This window comes from Ranitomeya imitator, chromosome 2 (genome assembly GCF_032444005.1).
Source record: "Ranitomeya imitator isolate aRanImi1 chromosome 2, aRanImi1.pri, whole genome shotgun sequence".
NCBI lineage: Eukaryota > Metazoa > Chordata > Amphibia > Anura > Dendrobatidae > Ranitomeya > Ranitomeya imitator.
In genome coordinates, this window is record NC_091283.1 from 398,279,622 (window position 1) to 398,301,560 (window position 21,939).

Below are 21,939 nucleotides of genomic sequence, written 5' to 3' on the forward strand. Positions count from 1 at the left end.
ATAAATAGCGGGGTGGGGTTCAGGGTGGACCCCCCGCCTCATGTGGCTTCGGAGCAGCAGATCTGCGGGTCTTTTGTTGGGTTTACGATTCTTTAGATTTGCTGCCTGTGAAGTATTTCTATAGCACTGGGGCGGCTGCTCCCCGACCACATCTGAGGAGGCGGCCATAACGGCCATGTCTGGGGTCTATAATCAGCACCTCCGTGGGTTAACCCCTTGCATACAAGTCCCGTCGCCTCTCTTCCATCTTGAATGTTGGAGGACCCCCCCGCACAGCCTGCCATGAGGAACAGCAGCAACTCAAAGTACAGATGTGAGCTGCCAGAAGTCATGGCTCCTGAGCTATTACCTCGCTGATGTCAGCCACTCCACACATAATGATACAGACGGTCACTACAGGACGTTCCTCGGGATCACTCACCAATTTAACACAGATGATAAATGGGGGTTTGGCTTCAGAGAAGTGCAGGACTGGGATCCGGGGCTTCGGGTGCTCCTGTAAGAAAGAAGCAGGAATTACATGTGCCACAATGTCGGCTGCGCTGTGCTGTCTACTGGAGCCAGAAAACCATCTCTCACCCATGCTTTACACTGCAGCTGTCCTCCATTAGAACACAGCTATGATGAGTGACTCAGTCTGAGATACCTATCCCATTTGTCCGTTCCATATTGCCCTAATGCTTTACACTGCATCACTACTCTACAACAACATAAATAGACAAATTGTTTATTGGGGTCTAAAGATGTTTGGAATCCACCTACAGTTGTGGCCAAAAGTATTGACACCCCTGCAATTCTGTCAGATAATACTCAGTTTCTTCCTGAAAATGATTGCAAACACAAATTCTTTGGTATTATTATCTTCATTTAATTTGTCTTAAATGAAAAACACAAAAGAGAATGAAGCAAAAAGCAAAACATTGATCATTTCACACAAAACTCCAAAAATGGGCCAGACAAAAGTGTTGGCACCCTCAGCCTAATACTTGGTTGCGCAACCTTTAGCCAAAATAACTGCGACCAACCGCTTCCGGTAACCATCAATGAGTTTGTTACAATGCTCTGCTGGTATTTTAGACCATTCTTCTTTGGCAAACTGCTCCAGGTCCCTGATATTTGAAGGGTGCCTTCTCCAAACTGCCATTTTTAGATCTCTCCACAGGTGTTCTATGGGATTCAGGTCTGGACTCATTGCTGGCCACCTTAGAAGTCTCCAGTGCTTTCTCTCAAACCATTTTCTAGTGCTTTTTGAAGTGTGTTTTGGGTCATTGTCCTGCTGGAAGACCTATGACCTCTGAGGGAGACCCAGCTTTCTCACACTGGGCCCTACATTATGCTGCAAAATTTGTTGGTAGTCTTCAGACTTCATAATGCCATGCACACGGTCAAGCAGTCCAGTGCCAGAGGCAGCAAAGCAACCCCAAAACATCAGGGAGCCTCCGCCATGTTTGACTGTAGGGACCGTGTTCTTTTCTTTGAATGCCTCTTTTTTTCTCCTGTAAACTCTATGTTGATGCCTTTGCCCAAAAAGCTCTACTTTTGTCTCATCTGACCAGAGAACATTCTTCCAAAACGTTTTAGGCTTTTTCAGGTAAGTCTTGGCAAACTCCAGCCTGGCTTTTTTATGTCTCGGGGTAAGAAGTGGGGTCTTCCTGGGTCTCCTACCATACAGTCCCTTTTCATTCAGATGCCGACGAATAGTACGGGTTGACACTGTTGTACCCTCGGACTGCAGGGCAGCTTGAACTTGGTTGGATGTTAGTCGAGGTTCTTTATCCAACATCCGCACAATTTTGCGTTGAAATCTCTTGTCAATTTTTCTTCTCCGTCCACATCTAGGGAGGTTAGCCACAGTGCCATGGGCTTTAAACTTCTTGATGACACTGCGCACGGTAGACACAGGAACATTCAGGTCTTTGGAGATGGACTTGTAGCCTTGAGATTGCTCATGTTTCCTCACAATTTGGTTTCTCAAGTCCTCACACACAAGAACACAGGACAGAGGTTGAGTCAACTTTAATCCATTTCAACTGGCTGCAAGTGTGATTTAGTTATTGCCAACACCTGTTAGGTGCCACAGGTAAGTTACAGGTGCTGTTAATTACACAAATTAGAGAAGCATCACATGATTTTTCGAACAGTGCTAATACTTTTGTCCACCCCCTTTTTTATGTTTGGTGTGGAATTATATCCAATTTGGCTTTAGGACAATTCTTTTTGTGTTTTTTCATTTAAGACAAATTAAATGAAGATAATAATACCAAATAATTTGTGTTTGCAATCATTTTCAGGAAGAAACTGAGTATTATCTGACAGAATTGCAGGGGTGTCAATACTTTTCGCCACAACTGTACTACCTAATCAGAGGCTGAAGCTACCGCTTTTTCTCTCTTCCATGCTTTACACTGCAGCAGCTCTCCATTGGGACACATCTATGATCGGTCCCAGCTGCATTGTCTATAGGAGTTTGACGTCTCACTATAGGTATCAGACTTCTGTCCATTCTATATTGCCCCCATACATTACACTGTCTTTCTGCTCCAGTAAGCAATGGCTCCAGCTTAGTTGCATGGTCTATTGGAGCCTGATAGAGCAATCCATTCCGTCTCTTCTTCCCGTTCAGCCCTGCCTCACCCTGCATCTCTTCTCCTCTGATCAGCAGGTATGAACAGTGACATTGTCTTGTACCGTCTTACAAATTCACCCTGTCTCATTACAGGGCTGAAATCTCTTCCTGCTGTATACTGCCCCATACTTTATACTGCATCACTGCTCTATGCCACAACTATGCACAGCGACTTCAGGTTAGCTGCATTGTCTACTGGAGCTTGAGGAAGTCTGAAATCCACCTCTCATCAGCAGCTCAGGCTACTGATTTATGTTTCTCCTATACTTTACACTGCAGCTGTCCTTCATCAGTACACAACTATGATCAGTAATTCCAGCGTAGCTACATTGCCTATCAGTGTGGGAGGTACGCTCTCATCAGAAGGCTCAGACGATTGAATGCTCTACAATGTCGCTATGCTTTACATGCGTCACTGCTCCATTAAGCCACAGCTGTGGCCAGGACAGTCACTGTTCACATGCTCTGTGGCTTACTGGTGCAGGAAGGCACTATAAAGCATGGAGACGTCTGACCTAGTCAGTGTAGCTAGGCTGGAATCACTGATGGAGGACAGCTGCAGTGTAGAGCAGGGAAGAGAGTGACAAAAGAGTAGCTTTAGGCTATGTGCACACGTAGAATGGTCCACTGCGTATTTTTCCGCAGCGGATTTGATAAATCCGCAGGACAAAAACACTGCGTTTTTCCTGCGGATTTATAGCGGATTTACCGCGTTTTTTGTGCGGATTCCACTGCGGTTTTACACCTGCGGTTTTCTATTATGGAGCAGGTGTAAAACCGCTGCAGATTCCGCACATGCTGGGGAATGTAAACCGCTGCCTTTACGCGCTTTTTTTGGCAGCATGGGCACTGCGTTTTCGGTTTCCCATAGGTTTACATTGTACTGTAAACTCATGTGAAACTGCTGCGGACCCGCAGCAAAATCAGCATCGTGTGCACATAGCCTTAGTCTTTAATGAGATGAGTGGATTTAACAGTACTCCATGCTCCAACAGACTATGCACTCAGGCTGGGGTCACAGATCACAGTTGTACCCTGATAGAGCAGAGCTGAAGTGTAAAGCATAGTGCCGCACAGGCAGCAGTCTGACTCCATGTTGTGCTTTGCTGTCACCGTGCTCTATTCACATTCTTAGGGTGATGTCATCAGTCTTCTCCATGATATAATCCAGATATTGCTGCTCAAATGGAGGGGTAGGGGGCGAGTGCTGCCAATGCGTGCGAGCAATGACAATGCGTGCAAGCAATGACAATGTGTGCGAGCGCTGACAACGGGGGCGAAAGCTGACAAAGTGTGCGAGCGCTGGAATGAATGCGAGCGCTGACAATGTGTGCGAGCGCTGACAATGTGTGCGAGCACTGACAATAGGGATTGAGCGCTGACAATGTGTGCGAGACCAGAGAATGTGTGCGAGCGGTGACAATGTGTGCGAGCGCTGACAATAGGGATTGAGCGCTGACAATGTGTGCGAGAGCAGAGAATGTGTGTGAGCGCTGACAATGTGTGCGAGCGGTGACAATGTGTGCGAGAGCTGACAATAGGGATTGAGTGGTGACAATGTGTGCGAGCGCTGACTGCGTGCGAGCAATGACAATGCATGCGAGCAATGACAATGTGTGCGAGCGCTGGAATGAATGCGAGTGCTAACAATGTGCGCGAGAGCAAAGAATGTATGGGATCGATGACAATGGGTGCGAGGACTAACAATGTGTTTGAGAGCAGAGAATGTGTGTGAGGGCTGACAATGTGTGTGAGCGCTGACAACGTGTGCGAGCGTTGACTACAGGAATTGAGCGCTGAATGTGTGCGAGCAATGACAATGAATGTGAGCGCTGACAATGTCTGTGAGCGGTGACAATGGGGTCAAGAACTGACAATGTGTGCGAACTCTGACAATAGGGATTGATCTCTGACAATGTGTGCAAGCACTGACAATGTGTGCGAGCAATGACAATGTGTGTGAGCGCTGACAACGGGGGTGAAAGCTGACAAAGTGTGCGAACGCTGGAATAAATGCGAGAACTGACAATGTGTGTTAGAGCAGAGAATGTATGCGAGCGCTGACAATGGGTGCGGGCACTGACAATGTGTGTGAGCGGTGACAATGTGTGTGAGCGCTGACAATGCGTGCAAGCAATGAGAATGTGTGCGAGCAATGAGAATGTGTGCGAGCAATGAGAATGTGTGCGAGCGCTGACAATGGGTGCGAGCACTGACAATGTGTGTGAGCGGTGACAATGTGTGTGAGCGGTGACAATGTGTGTGAGCGCTGACAATGTGTGCGAGCAATGACAATGTGTGCGAGCGCTGACAATGGGGGCGAAAGCTGACAAATGAATGCGAGCGCTGAGAATGTGCGCGAGAGCAGAGAATGTGTGTGAGCGGTGGCAATGGGGTCAAGCAATGACAATGTGTGCAAGCGCTGATAACGGGTGCGAAAGCTGACAAAGTGTGTGAGCGCTGGCAATGAATGCGAGCGCTGACAATGTGTGCGAGAGCAGAGGATGTGTGTGAGCGGTGACAAAGGGGTCAAGCACTGACAATGTGTGCGAGCGCGGATAACGGGTGCGAAAGCTGACAAAGTGTGCGAGCGCTGGCAATGAATGCGAGCACTGACAATGTGTGCGAGAGCAGAAAATGTGTGCGAGAGCAGAGGATGTGTGTGAGCGGTGACAGTGGGGTCAAGCACTGACAATGTGTGTGAGCAATGACAATGTGTGCGAGCTCTGACAATGTGTGCGAGCGCTGATAATAGGAGCAAGCGCTAACAATGTGTGCGAGCGCTGACAATGTGTGCAAGAACTGACAATAGGGATTGAGAGCTGACAATGTGTGCAATAGCTGACAATAGGGATTGAGCACTGACAATGTGTGCGAGCACTGACAATGTGTGCGAGCACTGACAATGGGGTTGAGCGCTGACAATGTGTGCGAGAGCTGACAATGTGTGCGAGCGCCGACAATGTGTGCGAGCGCCGACAATGTGTGCGAGCGCCGACAATGTGTGCGAGCGCCGACAATAGGGTCGAGCGCTGACAATGTGTGCGAGAGCTGACAATGTGCACGAGCGGTGACAATGTACGCGAGAGCTGACAATGTGCACGAGCGCTGACAATGTGCGCGAGTGCTGACAATAGGGATTGAGCGTTGACAATGTGTGTGAGATCTGACAATAGGGATTGAGCGCTGACAATGTGTGCGAGATCTGACAATAGGAATTGAGCGCTGACAATGTGTGCGAGAGCTGATAATGTGTGCGAGAGGTGACAATGGCTCAATCGCTGACAATGAGGGGCAAACGCCGATGTTGAGGGGCAAATGTTGAGCTTTAACAAAGATGCTGGGAGTGGTAGTATTGCTACAAAGTTTCTCATCTCTCACCTCAGATTCTTCGAATGTGTAGAAACCTTTGGAAATTTTTTTGACGTCAACATCACAAAAAGCAACAACCTAAAGACATAAAATAACCAAAATAATCAGCACAACAAATCATCAAAGTACCTCCTCCTGACCAGCAGGTGACACTGACACTAATATAAAATGTGGAGGAATAGTGAGTGCAGCTCTGGGGTATAAATACAGAATGTGACTCAGGATCAGTACAGGATACGTAATGTATGTACACAGTGACTGTACCAGCAGAATAGTGAGTGCAGCTCTGGAGAATAATGCAGGAGGAAACTCAGGATCAGTACAGGATAAGTAATTCAATGCATATACACAGTGACTGCACCAGCAGAATAGTGAGTGCAGCTCTGGAGTATAATAAAGGAAGTAACTCAGGTTCAGTACGGGATAAGTAATGTAAGGTATGTACACAGTGACTGCACCAGCAGAACAGTGAGTGCAGCTCTGGGGTGTAATACAGGATGTAATTCAGGATCAGTACAGGATACGTAATGTAATGTATGTACACAGTAACTGCACCAGCAGAATAGTGAGTGCAGCTCTGGAGTATAATACAGGATGTAATTCAGGATCAGTACAGGATACGTAATGTATGTACACAGTGACTGTACCAGCAGAATAGTGAGTGCAGCTCTAGGGCATAACACAGGAGGTAACTCAGGATAAGTAATGTAATGTATGTACACAGTGACTGCACCAGCAGAATAGTGAGTGCAGCTCTGGGGTATAATACAGGATATAACTTAGGATTAGTACAGGATAAGTAATGTAATGTATGTACACAGTAACTGCACCAGCAGAATAGTGAGTGCAGCTCTGGAGTATAATACAGGATGTATCTCAGGATCAGTACTGAATGTCATGTAAAGTTGTGCTCAAAAGTTTGCATACCCCAGGGAGAATTTTTGCTTTCTTGGCCTTTTTTCAAAGAATATGAATGATAGCTTTTTCTTTACTCACTAGATGGCGGCCCGATTCTAACGCACCGGGTATTCTAGAATATGCATGTCCACGTAGTATATTGCCCAGCGATGTAGTATATTGCCCAGCCACGTAGTATATTGGCCAGCACAGAGCCACGTAGTATAGAGACTTAAAAAAAAAAACATATACTCACCTTCCGAAGGCCCGTTGAAGTCCTGCTATACTTACCCTCTGCCGCCTTTCTCGCTCCTCGCCACGCTCCCGGGATCGCTCCATTGCAAGCGGCAGCTTGTGGTCCCAGGGCTGGTGTGAGCAGGACCTATGATGACGTCGCGGTCACATGACCGTGACGTCACGGCAGGTCCTTGTCGCACACCAGCGCTGGGACGGGAGCGGAAGCTGCCGCTTGCAATGGAGCGGTCCGGGGAGCGTGGCGAGGAGCGGGAAAGGCGGCGGAGAGTGAGTATAGCAGGTATTTTTTATTATTATTATTTTTAACATGACCTATTTTTACTATTGATGTTGCATAGGCAGCATCAATAGTAAATAGTTGGGGACACACAGGGTTAATAACAGCGGTAACGGAGTGCGTTACATTGCGGGCCGTTACCGCTGCCATTAACCCTGTGTGAGCGGTGAGTGGAGGAGATTACGGAGCGGGCGCCGGGCAGTGAGTGCAGGGGAGTAGGGGAGGAACTAATTGGACTGTGCCCGTCGCTCATTGGTCGCGGCAGCCATGACAGGCAGCTGCCGAGACCAATCGTTCGTCGCTGACTGGTCGCGGCAGCCATAACAGGCAGCCGCCGAGACCAATCAGCGAATGAATAACCGTGACAGAAGAACAGACAGACAGACGGAAGTGACCCTTAGACAATTATATACAGTGGGGCAAAAAAGTATTTAGTCAGTCAGCAATAGTGCAAGTTCCACGACTTAAAAAGATGAGAGGCGCCTGTAATTTACATCATAGGTAGACCTCAACTATGGGAGACAAACTGAGAAAAAAAATCCAGAAAATCGCATTGTCTGTTTTTTTATCATTTTTTTTTGCATATTATGGTGGAAAATAAGTATTTGGTCAGAAACAAACAATCAAGATTTCTGGCTCTCATAGACCTGTAACTTCTTCTTTAAGAGTCTCCTCTTTCCTCCACTCATTACCTGTAGTAATGGCACCTGTTTAAACTTGTTATCAGTATAAAAAGACACCTGTGCACACCCTCAAACAGTCTGACTCCAAACTCCACTATGGTGAAGACCAAAGAGCTGTCAAAGGACACCAGAAACAAAATTGTAGCCCTGCACCAGGCTGGGAAGACTGAATCTGCAATACCCAACCAGCTTGGAGTGAAGAAATCAACAGTGGGAGCAATAATTAGAAAATGGAAGACATTCAAGACCACTGATAATCTCCCTCGATCTGGGGCTCCACGCAAAATCCCACCCCGTGGGGTCAGAATGATCATAAGAACGGTGAGCAAAAATCCCAGAACCACGCGGGGGGACCTAGTGAATGAACTGCAGAGAGCTTGGACCAATGTAACAAGGCCTACCATAAGTTTCACACTACGCCACCATGGACTCAGATCCTGCAGTGCCAGACGTGTCCCACTGCTTAAGCCAGTACATGTCCGGGTCCGTCTGAAGTTTGCTAGAGAGCATTTGGATGATCCAGAGGAGTTTTGGGAGAATGTCTTATGGTCTGATGAAACCAAACTGGAACTGTTTGGTAGAAACACAACTTGTCGTGTTTGGAGGAAAAAGAATACTGAGTTGCATCCATCAAACACCATACCTACTGTAAAGCATGGTGGTGGAAACATCATGCTTTGGGGCTGTTTCTCTGCAAAGGGGCCAGGACGACTGATCCGGGTACATGAAAGAATGAATGGGGCCATGTATCATGAGATTTTGAGTGCAAACCTCCTTCCATCAGCAAGGGCATTGAAGATGAAACGTGGCTGGGTCTTTCAACATGACAATGATCCAAAGCACACCACCAGGGCAACGAAGGAGTGGCTTCGTAAGAAGCATTTCAAGGTCCTGGAGTGGCCTAGCCAGTCTCCAGATCTCAACCCTATAGAAAACCTTTGGAGGGAGTTGAAAGTCCGTGTTGTCAAGCGAAAAGCCAAAAACATCACTGCTCTAGAGGAGATCTGCATGGAGGAATGGGCCAACATACCAACAACAGTGTGTGGCAACCTTGTGAAGACTTACAGAAAACGTTTGACCTCTGTCATTGCCAACAAAGGATATATTACAAAGTATTGAGATGAAATTTTGTTTCTGACCAAATACTTATTTTCCACCATAATATGCAAATAAAATGTTAAAAAAACAGACAATGTGATTTTCTGGATTTTTTTTTCTCAGTTTGTCTCCCATAGTTGAGGTCTACCTATGATGTAAATTACAGACGCCTCTCATCTTTTTAAGTGGTGGAACTTGCACTATTGCTGACTGACTAAATACTTTTTTGCCCCACTGTATATAGATGATTAGTGGTTTGGTGATGACATTTATTGTCAAACTACTGTGTTTTCTCTTTTTGAATCATAATAACAATCGAAAACATCAAAATGACCATGATCAAAAGTTCACATACCCTGGTGATTTTGGCCTGATAACATGCACAGAAGTTGACACAAATGGGTTTGAATGGCTACTAAAGGTAACATCATCACCTGTGACCTGTTTGCCTGTAATCAGTGTGTGTGCATAAAAGCTGAGTGAGTTTCTGGGATCCAGACAGACTCTTGCATCTTTCATCCAGCCACTGAGGTTTCTGGATTGTAAGTCATGGGGAAAGCAAAAGAATTGTCAACGGATCTATGGGAAAAGGTAGTTGATCTGTATAAAACAGGAAAGGCATACAAAAAGATATCCAAGGAATTGATAATGCCAGTCAGCTGTGTTCAAACTGTGATTAACAAATGGAAAATCAGGGGCTCTGTAAAAACAAAAACCACGGTCAGGTAGACCAAAAAAAATGTCGTCCACAACTGCCAGCAAAATTGTTTGGGATGCAAAGAAAAACAAACAAATAACATCACCTGAAATACAGGACTCTCTGAAAACTAGTGGTGTGGCTGTTTCAACATGCAAAATAAGGAGGCACTTGAAGAAAAATGGGCTGCATGGTCGAGACGTCAGAAGAAAGCCATTACTGCCCAAATGCCACAAAGTATCTCTCCTACAATACGCAAAACAGCACAGAGGCAAGCCTCAAAACTTCTGGAACAAGGTAATTTGGAGTGATGAGACCAAAATTGAACTTTTTGGCCACAGGCATCAATATTTCATTTGGAGAGAGGTAAACAAGACCTGTGATGAAATGAACACCATCCCTACTGTAAAGCACAGAGGTGGATCGCTGATGTTTTGGGATGTGTGAGCTACAAAGCCACAGGAAACTTAGTCAAAGTTGAAGGAAAGATGAATGCAGCACATTATCAGTAAATACTGAAGGCAAATTTGCAAACATCAGCCCGGAAGCTGCACATGGGACATACTTCGACGTTCCAACATGACAACAATCCAAAACACAAGGCCAAGTGGACCTTTCATTGGTTACATATAGACAGGAAGAAATACGGCAGCACTCACCAATCTTCTGTGCAGGTTACTTTATTAATACATAGACTTCACGGCATGGGGGTGTATACCGAGGTAATGTGAGGGCTGAACGACGGCCGTTTCGCACCTGTCCGGCGCTTCCACGGAAGTAATAAAGTAACCTGCACAGAAGATTGGCGAGTGCTGCCGTATTTCTTCCTGTCTATATGCACGTTCTTATGTTTCCGTGGCAATAGCACCCGAAATCAAGAGCAGACCAGCAGAGGTTCATTCTCCGGACCGTTCATTGTGAGTTTGGCTTTAGTGGTGCGGATCCCTCTTTTTTTCTTTACTTTCATTGGTTACAGCAGAACAAAGTGAAGGTTCTGGAGTGGCCATCTCAGTCTCCTGACCTCAATATCATTGAGCCACTCTGGGGAGATCTCAAGCGTGTAGTTCATGCTCGACAGCCAAGGAATTTACAGGTACTGGAGGCTTTTTGCCAAGAAGAGTGGGCAGCTTTACCATCTGAGAAAATAAAGAACCTCATCCAAAAGTACCACAAAAGACATCGAGGTGTCATTGAAATTAGAGGGGACAATACACAGTAATAGGAAATGGGGTATGTGAACTTTTGATCAGGGTCATTTGGATGTGTTGCGTTGTCATTATGATTTAAAAAGAGAAAACACAGTAGTTTGACAATAACAGGATTTTTGGTTGCTTACCGTAAAATCTGTTTCTTGGAGCCTCCATTGGGGGACACAGGAATCATGGGTGTATGCTGCTGCCACTAGGAGGCTGACACTATGCAAATAAAAAAGTTAGCTCCTCCTCTGCAGTGTACACCCCACCGACTGGCATTATACTCTTCAGTTAGTGAGAAAGCAGTAGGAGATAACGAACAAGGTTGAAAAACCATAAACACAAACTTGAGAACTGTAAACGCGAGAACAGTAATAGAACATAAAACAACAGAAAACATTGGGAGGGAGCTGTGTCCCCCAATGGAGGCTCCAAGAAACAGATTTTACGGTAAGCAACCAAAAATCCTGTTATCTTTATCGCCTCTCATTGGGGGACACAGGAACCATGGGATGTCCCCAAAGTAGTCCCACGGGCGGGAAAAAGACTTCCATCAGGTCAGAGGACTCACCACAGCCGCCTGCAAGATCCTTCTGCCTAGGCTGGCGTCCACCGAAGCGTAGGTATGGACCTTGTAAAATTTGGCGAACGTGTGGATGGAAGACCAAGTTGCCGCTTTGCAAAGCTGTAGAGCGGAAGCCCTGTGGTGCACCGCCCAGGAGGCGCCGACTGCCCGGGTAGAGTGAGCCTTAATCCCAGGAGGGGGCACTCTGTTCTTGACTCGGTAAGCCTCCAAAATTGCCATTATGATCCAGCGAGCAATAGTCGCCTTAGAAGCCGGTTGGCCTCTGCATGTGCCATCAGGAATGACGAAAAAAGAATCCGTCTTCCGGAAAGTGGACGTTCTATCCAGGTAGATCCTCACTGCCCTGACGAGGTCCAGCTTGTTCAACGATCGCTCCAGAGGATGAGTCGGAGCTGGACAAAAAGAAGGTAGAACGATGTCCTCGTTGAGGTGGAAACCACCTTAGGAAGAAAAGAAGGTGGAGGCCGGAAGACCACCTTGTCCTGGTGAATGACCAAAAACGGAGGTTGGCAAGACAGGGCCGCCAACTCGGAAACACGGCGAATAGACGTGATGGCCACAAGAAAGGTCACCTTCCAAGATAGAACTGATAGAGGAATCTCCCTAAGAGGCTCAAAGGGGGAAACCCTCAGAACATCCAGTACCAGGTTTAAATCCCATGCATCCACAGGGGGCCTGTAAGGCGGGACAGCGTGGGCTACTCCTTGAAGGAAGGTCCTAACCTGTGGCCGAGAAGCTAAAGTCTCCTGAAAGAGGATGGAAAGCGCAGAGACCTGGCCCTTCAGGGAGCTAAGAGCCAGGCCCGAATCCAGTCCTGCCTGAAGGAAGGCCAAAAGAGAAGGCAGGGAAAAGGACATAGATGGAATGCGGTTGGACTCGCACGAACGGAAGTAAGCCTTCCAGGTACGGTAGTAAGTCCTGGAAGACGAAGGCTTCCGAGCCTGAATCATGGTGTGAATCACCCGGTCCGAAAGGCCGGACGCTCTCAGAACTGCGGTCTCAACGGCCATGCCGTTAAACTGAGCGACCGAGAATTCGGGTGGCAGATCGGACCCTGAGACAGCAGATCAGGCCTGTCTGGAAGGCGCCAGGGAGCGTCCGCGAGAAGGTTGACGAGCTCTTTGAACCAAGCTCTCCTGGGCCAATCCGGGGCAATCAGGATGACCGGCACCCCTTCCGCTTTGATCTTCTTCAACAGTTTGGGAAGTAAAGAAAGGGGTGGGAACAGGTAGGGCAGCACGAACTGTGATCAAGGAATGGCCAGAGCGTCGACGCCACTGCGAGAGGATCGCGAGACCTGGAGACGAACTGCGGAACCTTCCTGTTCATTCGAGACGCCGTGAGATCCACGTCCGGAGTCCCCCATCGAAGACAAATCTGATGGAAGACCTCCGGATGCAAGGACCATTCCCCTGCCGCGAGGCCCTCGCGGCTGAGGAAGTCGGCGGCCCAGTTGTCCACGCCGGGGATATGCACCGCGGATATCACCGGAACCGTTGCCTCTGCCCAAAGGAGGATCTTGGATACCTCGGCAAGGGCCAAGGAGCTCCGGGTCCCCCCCTGATGGTTGACATATGCCACAGCCGTGGCGTTGTCCGTCTGCATCCGGACTGGCAGGCCCCTGAGAATCCTTTCCCAGTGGCGGAGGGACAGAAAGATGGCCCGAATCTCGAGGACATTGATTGGCAGAGATGACTCCTGAACCGTCAGGTGGCGAAAAACCGTACCCCAGCCGAGCAGGCTGGCGTCCGTTGTCACCACTTCCCAGTGAACTGGAAGGAAGGACCTGCCCTGGGAGATGAAAGGTGACGTCAGCCACCAAATGAGATACCGTTTGACCCGAGAAGAGAGTCGGATCGGCCGATCCAGGGAGAAGACAGACCTGTCCCACTGAGACAGAATGGCTTGCTGAAGGGGTCGCGAATGAAATTGGGCTAAGGGAATCGCTTCCAATGTTGCTACCATCCTCCCCAGAACCTTCATGGCCGATCGGAAGGAGGGAGGCCGAGGACCCTGGAGCCAGCGTATGTCCCGACAAAGAGTGGATCTCTTGTCTTTGGGAAGGAAGACTCTGGTCTGATGAGTGTCGAAGAGCATGCCCAGAAAGATGATGCTCTGAGAAGGCAGGACTTCTTCCGGTTGACCAGCCACCCGAAACGGGCTAAGATGTCGAGAGCAATGGACAGGCTTTCGTGAGCCTGAGAAAAGGACGGAGCCTTGATGAGGATGTCGTTGAGGTATGGAAATAGGACCAGGCCTCTGACTCTCAAGATGGCCATCAGCGCCGCCATGATCTTCGTGAACACCCTTGGAGCGGTTGCGAGACCGAACGGCAGGGCGACGAACTGAAAATGTTCTCGGAGCACTGCAAAGCGCAGGAAACGGTGATGTCCGGGAAATATCAGGACATGGAGGTAGGCGTCCTGGATGTCTATTGAGCACAGAAATTCCTGGGCCTCCATGGAAGCAATTACTGAACAAAGGGATTCCATCCTGAAGTGTCTCAGACGAACTCTCCTGTTCAGCAATTTGAGGTCCAGAATGGGGCGAACCTTGCCGTCTTTTTTCGGTACCACAAAAAGGTTCGAGTAGAAACCCGTGAACCGTTCTTTTTCTGGGACGGGAACGATTACCCCGGCTTTGAGAAGAGAAGCGATGGCTGCGAAGAAACCCGGAACTAGAGCGGGATCTCTTGGAGGACGGGATTCGAAGAAATGATCCCGGGGTCGTGAAACGAACTCAATCTTGTATCCCGAGGATACAACTTCCCTGACCCATGCGTCCTCTACTGCGGAAATCCAGACGTCCCTGAAAAAGAGAAGACGGCCGCCCAACCTGGGAGTTGAGCTGGAGTCTTGCCGAGAGTCATGCCGAGGTGGTTTACCCTCTGTAGAATGGGTGACACTTTGCCTCCTGGTGACCTTTACAGAAGCCCAGTACTAAGATGCTGTCACCTATTAACTTGTCACCACTCCATAAACCCAGCAGATCTGTCATGCATCACATTCAATGATATTTGTCTGAGGTCAAGTTACAAAGTGACCTGAAAATCTCCTGACAATCAATAAAAAGAGACGTGCTGTAAATCAGAACTAGTGACAGTGGGGGTATGTGCACACGTCAGGATTTCTTGCAGAAATTTTCCTGACAAAAAACGGACATTTCTGCCAGAAATCCGCATGCGCTTTTACCACGATTTTACCGCGATTTTGACACGTTTTTGATGCGTTTTTTCCCAAATGCATAGAATTGCGGGAAAAATGCAGAAAATCCGCAAAAATAATGAACATGCTCATTTTTTTACAGCGATGCGTTTTTTTCGTGGGAAAAAAACGCATCCATGTGCACAAAACATGCAGAATGCATTCTAAATGATAGAATGCATAATGTATGCGTTTTTAATGAGTTTTTATAGCGTTTTTAGCGCGAAAAAAATGCGAAAAAACCTGAACGTGTGCACATGGCCTGCCACAGCATTAAGGAACTACAGTAATGAAAAAGGTCCCCCCTCCCCTGCTTTACCAAAAGAAAAAAGTCCTCCGTGACTTTCTGATTCTGGAAATGTGGGTGACAACTAGTGTGATCATAGCCACACAGCGACTGACTGACACACTGAGGCAAGCTTCCTGAAATGTAAATTATATATCTTCTCCCCCTGTTGATATTATTCAGGAAGTGATGTGTATACAAGTCCTGTATTATACTCCAGAGCTGTAATCAACCTTCTGCTGGTGCAGTCACTGTGTACATACATTACATTACTGATCCTGTACTGATCCTGAGTTACATCCTGTATTATACTCCAGAGCTGCACTCTCTATTCTGTTGTTGCTGCTGATGCCCATAGCAGGGGAAGCTGGACCCTCAGTCCTGCCGCCTGCAGACAGTTCAGTCTATCCCCCTTCATGCACACTGTACGCGGTGGGTGGTCTCTTGGACAGAAGTATTACAATAAGGGCAGTCGGCATTGCAGGCTTCCTTCTGGCTGCTCTGTGTATTGTGTATACCGTATTTGTTTTCTTCCAGTCAATGGGCCTTGTGACTGGCAGAGAACTCTGAGCTCGTCACACGGGGACACGTCACCACCGATCACCGCCTCTGTATACATGTCTGCTACATGTTTATTTACTGTGTGACTGGCTACCTGCAGGGAATATCTGCCACCAGTGTGTACAGACACATGGACAGGGAGCGCAATGTGTACCTAACCCTATCCTGTGTGATACTGTCTGCTGAGCTGATTACCTAACCCTATCCTGTGTGATACTGTCTGCTGAGCTGATTACCTAACCCTATCCTGTGTGATACTGTCTGCTGAGCTGTGTATCTAACCCTATCCTGTGTGATACTGTCTGCTGAGCTGTGTATCTAACCCTATCCTGTGTGATACTGTCTGCTGAGCTGTGTATCTAACCCTATCCTGTGTGATACTGTCTGCTGAGCTGTGTATCTAACCCTATCCTGTGTGATACTGTCTGCTGAGCTGTGTATCTAATCCTATCCTGTGTGATACTGTCTGCTGAGCTGTGTATCTAATCCTATCCTGTGTGATACTGTCTGCTGAGCTGTGTATCTAATCCTATCCTGTGTGATACTGTCTGCTGAGCTGAGTATCTAACCCTATCCTGTGTGATACTGTCTGCTGAGCTGTGTATCTAACCCTATCCTGTGTGATACTGTCTGCTGAGCTGTGTATCTAACCCTATCCTGTGTGATACTGTCTGCTGAGCTGTGTATCTAATCCTCTCCTGTGTGATACTGTCTGCTGAGCTGTGTATCTAATCCTATCCTGTGTGATACTGTCTGCTGAGCTGAGTATCTAACCCTATCCTGTGTGATACTGTCTGCTGAGCTGTGTATCTAACCCTATCCTGTGTGATACTGTCTGCTGAGCTGTGTATCTAACCCTATCATGTGTGATACTGTCTGCTGAGCTGTGTATCTAATCCTATCATGTGTGATACTGTCTGCTGAGCTGTGTATCTAATCCTATCATGTGTGACACTGTCTGCTGAGCTGTGTATCTAATCCTATCCTGTGTGATACTGTCTGCTGAGCTGTGTATCTAATCCTATCCTGTGTGATACTGTCTGCTGAGCTGTGTATCTAACCCTATCATGTGTGATACTGTCTGCTGAGCTGTGTATCTAACCCTATCATGTGTGATACTGTCTGCTGAGCTGTGTATCTAATCCTATCATGTGTGATACTGTCTGCTGAGCTGATTACCTAACCCTATCCTGTGTGATACTGTCTGCTGAGCTGTGTATCTAACCCTATCCTGTGTGATACTGTCTGCTGAGCTGAGTATCTAACCCTATCCTGTGTGATACTGTCTGCTGAGCTGTGTATCTAACCCTATCCTGTGTGATACTGTCTGCTGAGCTGTGTATCTAACCCTATCCTGTGTGATACTGTCTGCTGAGCTGTGTATCTAACCCTATCCTGTGTGATACTGTCTGCTGAGCTGTGTATCTAACCCTATCCTGTGTGATACTGTCTGCTGAGCTGTGTATCTAATCCTATCCTGTGTGATACTGTCTGCTGAGCTGTGTATCTAATCCTATCCTGTGTGATACTGTCTGCTGAGCTGAGTATCTAACCCTATCCTGTGTGATACTGTCTGCTGAGCTGTGTATCTAACCCTATCCTGTGTGATACTGTCTGCTGAGCTGTGTATCTAACCCTATCCTGTGTGATACTGTCTGCTGAGCTGTGTATCTAATCCTCTCCTGTGTGATACTGTCTGCTGAGCTGTGTATCTAATCCTATCCTGTGTGATACTGTCTGCTGAGCTGAGTATCTAACCCTATCCTGTGTGATACTGTCTGCTGAGCTGTGTATCTAACCCTATCCTGTGTGATACTGTCTGCTGAGCTGTGTATCTAACCCTATCATGTGTGATACTGTCTGCTGAGCTGTGTATCTAATCCTATCATGTGTGATACTGTCTGCTGAGCTGTGTATCTAATCCTATCATGTGTGACACTGTCTGCTGAGCTGTGTATCTAATCCTATCCTGTGTGATACTGTCTGCTGAGCTGTGTATCTAATCCTATCCTGTGTGATACTGTCTGCTGAGCTGTGTATCTAACCCTATCATGTGTGATACTGTCTGCTGAGCTGTGTATCTAACCCTATCATGTGTGATACTGTCTGCTGAGCTGTGTATCTAATCCTATCATGTGTGATACTGTCTGCTGAGCTGATTACCTAACCCTATCCTGTGTGATACTGTCTGCTGAGCTGTGTATCTAACCCTATCCTGTGTGATACTGTCTGCTGAGCTGAGTATCTAACCCTATCCTGTGTGATACTGTCTGCTGAGCTGTGTATCTAACCCTATCCTGTGTGATACTGTCTGCTGAGCTGTGTATCTAACCCTATCCTGTGTGATACTGTCTGCTGAGCTGTGTATCTAACCCTATCCTGTGTGATACTGTCTGCTGAGCTGTGTATCTAACCCTATCCTGTGTGATACTGTCTGCTGAGCTGTGTATCTAACCCTATCCTGTGTGATACTGTCTGCTGAGCTGTGTATCTAATCCTATCCTGTGTGATACTGTCTGCTGAGCTGAGTATCTAACCCTATCCTGTGTGATACTGTCTGCTGAGCTGTGTATCTAACCCTATCCTGTGTGATACTGTCTGCTGAGCTGTGTATCTAACCCTATCCTGTGTGATACTGTCTGCTGAGCTGTGTATCTAATCCTCTCCTGTGTGATACTGTCTGCTGAGCTGTGTATCTAATCCTATCCTGTGTGATACTGTCTGCTGAGCTGAGTATCTAACCCTATCCTGTGTGATACTGTCTGCTGAGCTGTGTATCTAACCCTATCCTGTGTGATACTGTCTGCTGAGCTGTGTATCTAACCCTATCATGTGTGATACTGTCTGCTGAGCTGTGTATCTAATCCTATCATGTGTGATACTGTCTGCTGAGCTGTGTATCTAATCCTATCATGTGTGACACTGTCTGCTGAGCTGTGTATCTAATCCTATCCTGTGTGATACTGTCTGCTGAGCTGTGTATCTAATCCTATCCTGTGTGATACTGTCTGCTGAGCTGTGTATCTAACCCTATCATGTGTGATACTGTCTGCTGAGCTGTGTATCTAACCCTATCATGTGTGATACTGTCTGCTGAGCTGTGTATCTAATCCTATCATGTGTGATACTGTCTGCTGAGCTGATTACCTAACCCTATCCTGTGTGATACTGTCTGCTGAGCTGTGTATCTAACCCTATCCTGTGTGATACTGTCTGCTGAGCTGAGTATCTAACCCTATCCTGTGTGATACTGTCTGCTGAGCTGTGTATCTAACCCTATCCTGTGTGATACTGTCTGCTGAGCTGTGTATCTAACCCTATCATGTGTGATACTGTCTGCTGAGCTGTGTATCTAATCCTATCATGTGTGATACTGTCTGCTGAGCTGTGTATCTAATCCTATCATGTGTGATACTGTCTGCTGAGCTGTGTATCTAATCCTATCCTGTGTGATACTGTCTGCTGAGCTGTGTATCTAACCCTATCATGTGTGATACTGTCTGCTGAGCTGTGTATCTAACCCTATCATGTGTGATACTGACTGCTGAGCTGTGTATCTAATCCTATCATGTGTGATACTGTCTGCTGAGCTGATTACCTAACCCTATCCTGTGTGATACTGTCTGCTGAGCTGTGTATCTAACCCTATCCTGTGTGATACTGTCTGCTGAGCTGAGTATCTAACCCTATCCTGTGTGATACTGTCTGCTGAGCTGTGTATCTAACCCTATCCTGTGTGATACTGTCTGCTGAGCTGTGTATCTAACCCTATCATGTGTGATACTGTCTGCTGAGCTGTGTATCTAATCCTATCCTGTGTGATACTGTCTGCTGAGCTGTGTATCTAACCCTATCATGTGTGATACTGTCTGCTGAGCTGTGTATCTAACCCTATCATGTGTGATACTGACTGCTGAGCTGTGTATCTAATCCTATCATGTGTGATACTGTCTGCTGAGCTGATTACCTAACCCTATCCTGTGTGATACTGTCTGCTGAGCTGTGTATCTAACCCTATCCTGTGTGATACTGTCTGCTGAGCTGAGTATCTAACCCTATCCTGTGTGATACTGTCTGCTGAGCTGTGTATCTAACCCTATCCTGTGTGATACTGTCTGCTGAGCTGTGTATCTAACCCTATCCTGTGTGATACTGACTGCTGAGCTGTGTATCTAAGCCTATCATGTGTGATACTGTCTGCTGAGCTGTGTATCTAATCCTATCCTGTGTGATACTGTCTGCTGAGCTGTGTATCTAACCCTATCATGTGTGATACTGTCTGCTGAGCTGTTTATCTAATCCTATCCTGTGTGATACTGTCTGCTGAGCTGTGTACCTAACCCTATCCTGTGTGATACTGACTGCTGAGCTGTGTATCTAATCCTATCCTGTGTGATACTGTCTGCTGAGCTGTGTATCTAAGCCTATCATGTGTGATACTGTCTGCTGAGCTGTGTATCTAATCCTATCCTGTGTGATACTGTCTGCTGAGCTAGGTATCTAATCCTATCCTGTGTGATACTGACTGCAGAGCCGTGCATCTAATCCTATCCTGTGTGATACTGTCTGCTGAGCTGGGTATCTAATCCTATCCTGTGTGATACTGTCTGCTGAGCTGTGTATCTAACCTTATCCTGTGTGATACTGACTGCTGAGCTGTGTATCTAATCCTATCCTGTGTGATCCTGTCTGCTGAGCTGTGTATCTAACCCTATCCTGTGTGATACTGTCTGCTGAGCTGTGTATCTAATCCTATCCTCTGTGATACTGTCTGCTGAGCTGTGGATCTAATCCTATCCTGTGTGATACTGTCTGCTGAGCTGTGTATCTAATCCTATCCTGTGTGATACTGTCTGCTGAGCTGTGTATCTAATCCTATCATGTAGGATTGCTGACCGGCTAGGGGTGAGGGGCCGCTGATCGGCTCAGGGTGGTGGATCGCTGACTGGCTCAGGGTGGGGGCTGCTCTCATGGAACCAGGTCTGAGATGGGGGGCGCTGATGACCGAATGGGGGTGGCAGTCGGTGACCGGCTGGGGGCCACTGTCATGGGTCTGAGGTGATGCTTGGTGATACAGGTCCAGGCGCTGTGTGCAGAACATCCGCTAATCCCGGCAGAGGATCCTCCACACCATCCGCTTCCCTTCTGCTTGCACTGGGGACTCATCCTCGGCTCCTGGACTCGTGCAGCAGGTGTGCAGGATGCCTGTAAAACGCACCGTTTGGACACCGTTGTCATGGTGACTCGCCGCTAACAGTCTGGAAGAGGAGTTTGGATGGGGACACTGACGTAATGTAAGCTATTCCTCACCTGACCAGCGCGGACTCCAGCAGACCTGTTTCTATCATCAGCCTCATTTCCTGGGAATATTCGCATATTTGGGTTTAATGTCAAGATCGAGAAGCGGAGCCAAAGCTGCACATGTCTAACACAGCCGATCAAGCTGCAGTGCATATGGATTAACGCGTTCAGTACTGCTACATCCTGCAGACAGCAATGGTGTACAACAACTCCCAGCATGTATGGCCAGTTGAAAAGAGCACATTCCCTCCGATTACGCACGACTGTGTGCTGATTGGACAGGCACCGTCATAGAGGCTCCTCAGCACCAAAATGTCAGCGTCACATCATTTTACAGCTTGTGTCTGGCTTCTTTTAAATTAATGGGGCTGACCTGCAATACCACACACAACCTGTGGACAAGCATGGCACTATATTTGGAAGGCAAGCTACTGTAAGTCAACCTTTTTCTGTCTTCTAAACTTATTTTAATGTTTATCATTGATCTCTGAAGGTGGTGATCTCCTGGAACAGGATGGTTGAATACAGTCAGAGGACATGGGATAATTGGGGCAGAAGAGACAAGACATGGGATAAGAGGGACAGAAAAGACAGGACATGGGATAACAGGGGCAGAAGAGACAAGACATGGGAAAAGAGGGACAGGTGAGACAGAAATAGGATAAGGGTAGGAGAGATAGGACATAGGAACGATGGGCAAGAAAGACAGGACATGGGATAAGAGGGACAGAAAAGACAGGATGTGAGATAACAGGGCAGAGGAGACAAGACATGAGATAAGAGGGACAGGAAAGACAGGACATGGGATAATAGGGGCAGAAGAGACAAGACATGGGATAAGAGGAGCAGAAGAGACAAGAAAAGGCATAAGAAGGGCAGGAGAGGTAGAAATAGGATAAGAAGG

General features: G+C 47.3%; 1 protein-coding gene across 9 annotated transcripts in view; it reads right to left on the minus strand.

Annotated features, from left to right (window-relative positions):
- B3GNTL1 (UDP-GlcNAc:betaGal beta-1,3-N-acetylglucosaminyltransferase like 1) overlaps window positions 1-21,939 on the minus strand; it is a 292,250-nt gene that overhangs the window by 85,700 nt on the left and 184,611 nt on the right. For 7 of the 9 annotated variants that reach the window (XR_011318300.1, XM_069750606.1, XM_069750603.1 and 4 more), the window contains 2 exons: window positions 6,008-6,076; window positions 422-496 (listed from right to left, as the gene is read on the minus strand). Coding sequence is in view for 8 of the 9 variants with exons in the window: in XM_069750606.1 (XP_069606707.1) it covers window positions 422-496; window positions 6,008-6,076 (144 nt within the window). In the remaining variant the exon portion in view is untranslated. The remainder of the gene's footprint in view (window positions 1-421; window positions 497-6,007; window positions 6,077-21,939) is intronic. The other 2 variants (XM_069750604.1, XM_069750607.1) reach the window with 1 other exon arrangement.